The sequence below is a fragment of the Vigna umbellata genome, chromosome 2 (assembly GCF_029865625.1).
Source record: "Vigna umbellata cultivar VRB3 chromosome 2, Vumbellata_1.0, whole genome shotgun sequence".
Classification (NCBI taxonomy): Eukaryota; Viridiplantae; Streptophyta; class Magnoliopsida; order Fabales; family Fabaceae; genus Vigna; species Vigna umbellata.
The window spans coordinates 11798342-11807432 of NC_142166.1; the positions used below are offsets into that span (position 1 = coordinate 11798342).

At 33.6% G+C, this 9091-nt stretch overlaps 1 protein-coding gene across 1 annotated transcript; it reads left to right on the forward strand.

Annotated features, from left to right (window-relative positions):
* The first annotated feature begins 1120 nt into the window (after positions 1-1120).
* Positions 1121-5535, forward strand: LOC124829189 (putative arabinosyltransferase ARAD1). Its single transcript, XM_088106155.1, has 2 exons — positions 1121-2920; positions 4731-5535. The coding sequence occupies exons 1-2, from the start codon at positions 1952-1954 to the stop codon at positions 5250-5252; spliced, it is 1491 nt and encodes a 496-aa protein (XP_087962281.1). The 5' UTR covers positions 1121-1951; the 3' UTR covers positions 5253-5535.
* Positions 5536-9091: the final 3556 nt, after the last annotated feature.

The window sequence follows — 9091 nt, forward strand, 5'->3', positions numbered from 1 at the left end:
AAGTAAATTAGACATTGTGATTAGGTTGTCATTTCAATTGTTCAGGCCCAGAAAAAATTATATAACAAATTTTCACAAAGAAAAGTTTCTTAACATTTTGTGTCGGCAGACAAGTGACACCTTATCATCCTGTGTTCAACCAAAAACAGTTCACTAATAATATGCTTTCTTTTGTTATGCATACTTAAATACTAGAATTTAATCAGTTAATCATCTAAAACTTCATTAGGAGCTCTTGCTATTCCTTAATTTCATAGTATTAACTTCATAATATATTTTTCATTTTCTGACTCTGACCTACTAAAACATTGACAAAATATCAAAATGATGTACCATAAAGGAACACTATACTTTATCATTCGTTCTAACAATGTAAACAAGTTGGTGTACAAAGTTTAAAGAATAAGGTTCTTTCCCTTCTTATTCGCTTACTTTACATGTGTCTTTTTTTACTACATCAACCAAATGCTATAAAAGCCTAAACTTATTACTTAAATCATATATTTAAAGTCTTTTTCTTGTTAGTTTCTATTTATATTTTCTTGGTGAAAAACTCAATTCATATTCTTTATAATACCTGTAATTTTCAAGTAGATTATTATATGTTAATAATTATTTTTAATAATTTTTTAATAGTAGATTATGTATCATTATTTTACTAGTTAGTGTATTTAAAACGAATGAATCACTAACTATCACATAAATAATTTTAGAAAAATTGTTAAAGAAAACATTTTTCTTCCATGTAAAATAGAACATTAACAAAACCGTGAAAAAGAAATAGAAAAGGAAAAAGTCACTTTCACTCTACAAGTTGTTGCATACCATCACTCGTAAGATTATTTTCCACTACCTTCAGCAAAGCATGATTTTGACTATTCGCCAAAGAAAAATTAATTGACGCAATGCAACACCGTACTCCTTCACATTTCAAATTGATTAATTTCCTGATGGGTGGCATAAAACCTAATCACTATAAATAATGTAGAATGTAAAAGATGTTTATGCTTATCTCTACTCATAAATGACCGTTTAAACTATGTTTATTAAATTGTATATCAATTCAAATGTTATAGATTGGTAAGAAACAGACAGAGTTTGCCTTAATTATTCAACGTGAACAGCCAGAAAGAGAATAAAATAATTAAGAACTGGAAAGGGTTATATGTACATACAGTAAATGGGTATTTGAATTCTGCAAGAAAGGTTGAGACTTTGATGGAAAAATAAATGAGTGTAATGAAACTCGTAATTCGCACACGTTATGCGTGCACCGCTAACAAAACATAAACCTTTGCTGAGAAAGTTTATTCCTTTTCTCCTGTCTGAATGTGAAGACTTGGCACAGTGATGAAGTGAGTGCTGCATCAACATTTATCGTCAGGTACCCATTTTTTCACGACCCAAAGAAAAAACTTGTCTGCCCAGATGCCAATTCCTCTTTAATTTTCTTGCTGTGTTCGTTCAGTGCATTTTCTTGGGTTTCTAATGATTGCATCTCCTTAGGGTGTTTATTGGAATGCTGAAGCTGAGAACTTTTGTTTAGGGGTATTTGTTTGTTGCTAGTTTTGGGTGGGCTCATCAAATGTTGGATTTCACTGGCATTTTTGGTTGATGGATTGTACTGTGTCGCATCAGTGTGTTCTGTAAGAAGTGGAGGGTTTGACCTTGCTTTGTATGTGCAAGTCATTGCATGTGAGGAGAACTGTTGGAGATCTTCTTCAACGCTGCAGAAGGTTGAGAAGCCATTAGTGGCTGGGTATGGTCATTTGTGTTTGAGGGATTTGAGCTTTGGGTTCTAATTGAGAAGGGCTTCTTGCTAAAACCATAACCCCCATCAAGGTTTTTGCTCTGTGTTTTTGTGGAAATAGCTTACCCTTTGAGCTGCTCAGTCTTTTTTTCCTGTATTCGCTGCAAGGTTGCTTGATTGGACCTTGTTTGATCCTCAACAATGTCAGAGAAGATCATGTTTCACTCAAGGTTTATATTTTACGTGATGATCATTTCTATGTTCCTTTTGGTCCTGTCATCCCTTTTCCTACTCCAGTTTAGCAGTCATTCTTTGATACCTAGATCAGTGTTAGAACTTATTCTTGTCAATAATGCGTCACTTTACTTCATGCCTAAATTGAAGAGAGAGGAGAACGTACTCCCTCCTTACCCTTCTGGGGATTTAAATTTTCAATCACAAAAGTCCAAAGAATCCGACTGTCAAGCTTCTGATTCAAGCAAGAAAACAAGTTCTGCAGGACAGAAGATGAATGTGGCATCTCACCCAGTTCGGCCTTTATTGAGAGTATTCATGTATGACTTACCCCCAGAATTTCACTTTGGGTTATTGGGTTGGAAGGGAAGTTTGAATCAAACATGGCCTCAGGTGGATAACCCTGAAGGTATTCCACGCTATCCAGGTGGTCTGAACTTGCAGCACAGCATGGAGTACTGGCTCACCCTTGATCTTCTGTCATCAAACACAGCTAGAGTTGGTCATTCTTGCTCTGCAATCAGAGTGCAGGATTCAAGTCAAGCAGATGTAGTTTTTGTGCCATTTTTCTCATCTCTGAGTTACAACAGGCATTCCAAGCTTCATGGAGAGGAAAAAGTTAGTGTTAACAAAATGTTGCAACACAAATTGGTGCAGTTCTTGATGGACCAGAAAGAATGGAAACGTTCAGGAGGGAAGGATCATCTGATTATAGCCCACCATCCTAACAGCTTGTTGGATGCAAGAAGAAAATTGGGTTCTGCTATGCTTGTGCTTGCAGATTTCGGAAGGTATCCTCCTCAATTAGCAAATATCAAGAAAGATGTAATAGCCCCCTACAGGCACCTAGTACGCACCATACCAAGAGCTAAATCAGCTTCATATGAAGAACGTACCACACTGGTGTATTTCCAGGGAGCAATATACAGGAAAGACGTGAGTTTCTGCTGCACTTATGTTATCTGTTTAATGCATAAGTGCCTTATTGTGAAAAAACATCTCACATTGACTAGTTTTACAATTCAATTCCCAGTTTTGTTTTGTTTTTTTTTGGTAATTTCATCTATGAAATAAATTGGCTATTGATTATACTCATTTAAGGTTTGCAAGAGGCGTGTGTTCCATTTTATTGTGTATTGGCAAGATGTCAAAGTGCATTAGCTTCTTAACTTGTTAATTTGGTGAATATAAGAATTAAGAACCATTGGTTTATGGATTAGATAATAGATAACCTTTACCGATTTCACCCTGTTCAGTATACACTCACTTAAGTCCGCATTTTTATGTGAGAAGTTTGTTGCGGACTTAACCGGGGTGGAGACTTATGGAATATTAGGGTCATATAATTATGAAGTATTAAGATCATGTAATTATGGAATATTAAGGATCATATAATTATGAAATATTAGGGATCATATAATAAACCCTGTCTTTATTGAAAAAACAATTCACCTCATTATGAAAGATGAATGATCATTAGCTCATGGAGATTATTGTTTTGTTGGAGCAATCCAAACCACGGTCCATATGAAGTATTGCTCGACATTATAGAGTTGATGAGTTATTTGAAACTTGATCCGAGAATTTTTCCTTTCCAAATACAGATTTAGGTGGGATTCGGACTTAAATAAGTGTGGACTTAAGTGAATGTATACTGTATATAAGTCACCCCTCTCAGCTACAGAACACACTACACCTCTAGGGCCTTTTGATGGTAAGATTTGATCCCGGGAAATTAGAGTATACCCTGCCACCTTTTTAACAGAAGTATGAGCATAGAGAACTGAGACATAACAAATATTCTACCTTCACCTTTAGCAACAATCTCCATGTCCTTCTCATCCTTCGTATTAAATTATTAATTAAGAAAAAACTTCAATTCCATGTTTTTTTGGCACCTCAAGATATCAATATAAATCTGCTGTTATTAAATTTCAGAAGGTAAATCAACATATAAATATCAGTGTCATTAAGCTGACTATTGCCGGGAATTTTAGGGGTTTTGGAAAATATGAGATATGAGAGATATAAGAGATATGTTGTATGGAGAAACTTTTTTTCTTTTTAATTCATGTACTCTATACCATTAGTGGTATCACAGCCGATAGGTTTAAACCATTGTGATAACAACAACAATACAACCACAACACCAGGGGTTATGTAAAGGCTACCCTATAAAAGGAGATATGGGTAGAAATGACAAAGTTAAATACCATATAAGAAAAAAAAAACTCATTAACCCAATACCTTGAGGTTTTTAAGAGGTTTTGGATTAAAAGTGATGTGAATCTCTTATATGGGTTGGATCAAAGTCATGTGTATATAATCTCTCCAACTCTCTCAGGAAAAAGAAAAAAAAACCCATCAACTATAATGCATTAGTTGAATATGCATCACTGTAGCTTGTATGCAAGCCTCCATTTCAGAGGTGGTACAAATATTACATTTTCATGCTTCCAAATATAGGAAAGGACTCATGATGGTTGATTTCTAAATTTTATTGAATGTTTTTCCTTTCAACATCTATGAACAAATATTGGGCACATAATTTAAGATCAATTCATTGAAACAGTAAAACTTAAACACATCCTGCTAAGACTGCATTTTGAGAATCGTTACAATGAAGTAATTACCGCTTTCCATCGATACTACTTCCCTCATCAATTTTTTTGTACTTACTAATTCTCGATGTGGAAGATGGTCTTTCTTCATTTTAATACGTTAATTTATGATATTGAAACTGTAGGGAGGAGCCATTCGCCAGGAACTGTACTACCTCCTGAAAGAAGAGAAAGATGTGCATTTCAGTTTTGGGAGCATAGGAGGAAATGGGATCGATCAGGCAAGCCACGGCATGGCCTTATCAAAATTCTGCCTCAACATTGCTGGTGATACCCCATCCTCGAATAGACTCTTTGACGCAATAGTAAGCCACTGTGTGCCTGTGATAATCAGTGATGAAATTGAGCTACCCTTTGAAGATGTTTTGGACTACTCAGATTTTTCTGTATTTGTGCGTGCTTCTGATGCTGTGAAGAAAGGCTACCTGCTGAATCTCCTTCGTTCTATCAAACGAGACGAGTGGAACAAGATGTGGGAAAGATTGAAGGAAATTACACCTCACTTTGAGTATCAGTATCCATCACAACCTGGGGATGCAGTGAATATGATTTGGCAGCAAATTGCAAGAAAGATATCTTCAATAAGGTTCAATTTGCACAGAAAGAACAGATACCAGAGATCTCAGCTTCGTGTTAAGACAAACTGAAATTCCCAGATTCTGTGTCGTTAGAATCTGTTGACCTTGGTCTCATTCAAGTTCAACATGCCAGTGGAAGAGACAAGCTCTCATTCTCTTCATTGGTTTCTTTTTCACTATTTTTCTTTCTTTTTGCTGAATTACTCATCTTGTTGAAGGAAAAAACGATTTTTTATTTTTATTTTTATTTTAATGTCCAAGCATCCCTCATTATTTGTCATCTTGGCACATGAATATTAGAAAGAGTACTTAAAATGAATTTAATTGGAATATAAAAGTTTGTGTATCTTTACTTATCATCTAGATTATAAAATGCCATGACTGAGAATTGTTAATTTGTTGGAATAATTATTTTATGAGCCATTTATAAGGTGATTTTTTGTTAGTTGAGTAAATGTTTATATAATGATGGCATACTAAAAAAGTTAATTGCATTCACAATTTTTCCATACTTTATAGAACCTATATCAGTGTAGCAGTAGATAGACAGAGAAATTGTGTGTGTGAGGGAGAGAGAGAGAGAGAGAGAGAGCGAGCGAGGGAGGGAGAAATCCACTATATTCTGTATTTGATAGCTAACAATATCATGAAACTATCTAGCTATTCTTCAATGCCTGATTTCTTTACAAAATGTTTTCATCAGCAATTCTTCACCTGACAGATAGACTCAACAAAACTAAAAAATGGGGAAGAAAAAGAGCATCGAAAGCCGACCAACCTCATTAAGAAACTGTTAAACGAAGCAAAGAACAATCTTGGCATTGGGGAACTCACTTGTCATTCTCAGAAAAGTAAAAAAGGGACAAAACCACAGCATGTTGAGTTGTTAACATCGATTGTGAATTGGATCAGACCCTTTTCGAACCGTCCTTTTGTTTGATTGATTAGGATCAAATGTCAATGAAGGTGCAGGTGCCAAATCCAACTGTGATTGTGATTGCAAGTTCTCCATTGCAACAGCCTTTAGGACACGAGCTATTTGAGCAAGTGGTGATTGCCTCTGATCCCATCTCAGAGCAAGATCTTTGCTTCTGAGGCCAGAAACCATGCCTGGTTGAGAAGCTAAAATCCCAACACAGACTAAAACAAAGAACCCTCTTAAAGACAAGAAACTCATCTCTTTTGCTGTGGAAAATTTGGAGGAAGAAAGGCCTTCTGAGGTTGAAGCAAAGAAGAAAAGGTGGTGGGTCTGAAACTGAGTGTTTATCTCTCCTATTTCTTACTGGTATCTCACAGCAGCACAAGAAGCCTAGAACATGTAGGGAAGTTTAAGATTCAGCCCAATCATAAGGAAATTGTATATAAGCAATATATAAGGCTGATTTAGATGATTGACACTGACAGGTTTGAATAAAAGTTAATTGGAACAATATCCTTGGGAAGCCAAGTATCTTTCCATTCAGTTTCCCTAGATCCCCATCATTTGTTTTCCTCTTTTTCACCAAACAAAGACCCAAGAAGCTCCCTCTTCAAACACTTTATTAGCCTGACACGTCATCTGCCCTTGCTGACATCTTCTTCTAACATATCCTCAAGACATCTATGCCTGTAAGAGGAATCAGTCCTCTGCATCTTGCTTATTCAATTACCCGCATTCATTCTTTTTTCCTGAGATGTTACATGCAAGAAAACTAATCTACTAAATTATACTTTTAGAGAGTAATATATCCATTTATATATATTTTAAGAATTCTCATTTTATATCTAAATATGAAATTTCTATTACATTGTTAACAAGTGAAATGATAGGTTTAATAAACAATAAATCTTAAAATAAATTTCAAATGATTCTAATATATAAGATTTGCAGCTGAAAACTAATCTTATATTACTGAATTGAGATTTCTAACCTACCCTCACTGAATATCTAATGGAATAGAAAAATGATTTTGATCCAAAACAAACCTCCACCCAAAAAAACCGTTTTTCTTTAATTGGCAAGAGCATCTTCAATGTGCAATCACAAAAGAGTAGTTTAATTCGATTTTAGTAAGTCCTATAATACTACATGAGATTTTAGAATTTGAACAAGTTTTCTCTTCAGTGCAATTATCAACTCGACTTATATAAATTCATGATAAAATATCAATTAACATAGATATACATCAATTTTCACATATTTAATCTCGTGTCGAAGAGTTTACTTTTAAGTTTAAATTATTCAAAGTAGCTGACCAAATATTCTATATGACTTTTACTACTAACACACTCTCAGAATAAAAATAAAAAACACTCAATCATAATTTTTTTTTCCCTTCAAACTTAATTCTAATCAGAATTAACTTTACAGAATGAACTTCATTAAAAGATTCTTTAATAAGAAAACCAGAACAAAGAGCAATTAGCATTCATAGCATCGACTTTTCTTAAGTAAGAGGTGGTCCAAATTAATGGTTACATGGCAAGACTAAAGATAGATGTCAGTAACACGTTTAAATATATCTTTGGATACATTGTTTTATAAGAATGGAGAAATATAAGAAAATAAAATAAAATTAGATTACTGATTCTTTTGGGCTTAAGATAATTTTATAAAGAGGTTTCTTTCATTTCTTTTGTTAATTATTTTCATATAAAAATATTTATTAAGAAAAATGTGTAAAAGTATGTTTAGAATGTTAATGCAAGAGACAGAAGAAAGGCATTAAAAGTAGAGAGTTTTGGAAGAAGGTAGGGAATGGCAGTGACTCCATGAAAAACGAAGCAACCAATAACAGGCTTTGATGTCGAAGCACTTTCTTTAAGCCAAGAGTCTTTAGAATTCCAAGCTCTTCATTCCATGCAATGAAAATGCTAGTCTTGGTTTTTAGTGCTCAATGGATTTCCTTTATGCTTTTCTTCCAATCTGTATGTATTGCCTAGATTCAAAACACTTCTATACCCAACTCAATCAAAAAAAGTACACAAATGTACAATTGTACCAAAAGTTATTCAATGAAATTATCACATCTCTGCAACTCAACCAATATTCAATTCTCCTTATTTTCTTCCAAAATCTAATAAAATATTAACACCTTATTATCCTTTAACTTAAAAACATGTCACATAAACAATTAAAAAAAAAGTTTATATTATTATAAATTCAAGTGTAAGATTAAGTTTTATGAGTATATATGAAAAATTAAGCATTATATAAAATATACCTACAAACTCATTACATTAAAAAGTTTTAGATTGATTGGATTGAGCTTATGTACAATTGATGTTATCTGTCTTTTTATGAATTCAGTGTTTTAGAAGAACATGTTTTTTAGCTTCTAAATCCAGTATTTATGTTCCTTCTTATTTTTCTGGCTTATCCATGAGAACCATGCTCTCATCTCTCAGTTTTTTTTTCTTTTTCTATTATATAAATTTATGTGGTTTCACTCTTGATATGTTTAATGAAGTAATAACGGTGAAAGAGGAAAGAAATTTAGGGAAGTGAATTGAAGAATATAGGCAAATAGGCAAGGAGTAAGATATTCTTTCTGACCACTTTAGAGCTGTATTAAAGTAAAAGAAATATCTGACCGTTTTCTGAAGGAGAAAAGTAAAAGAAATAAGTGAACTGTTGCTTTCAAAAACAAACCTTCTCTAGCGAATACAGCTTTTAAGATTCATCAATGCTAATATACTTTCTCAACCATAGCTGGTTTTTGAACCAAATCATTCTAGCTTATCACATAGGAATTCATACCTTAAAACACCAATGTTATAATCTATTTACAACCCTTCCCCCAACATGACAAATTCTTGTATATTAAACTACCATGATTTAATCAATTTTTACGTTATATATAGTTGAGTTTTATTAACTTGATCGGAATTTGAAAAATAATCAAAATTGTCTGCACTTTATTCTATCC

Excerpts from the sequence above, each read along its gene's own strand:
- LOC124829189 (XM_088106155.1), top strand. The coding sequence starts at position 1,952 with ATGTCAGAGAAGATCATGTTTCACTCAAGGTTTATATTTTACGTGATG. Across the intron at positions 2,921-4,730 it reads GAGCAATATACAGGAAAGAC|GGAGGAGCCATTCGCCAGGA; the intron begins GTGAGTTTCTGC and ends TTGAAACTGTAG.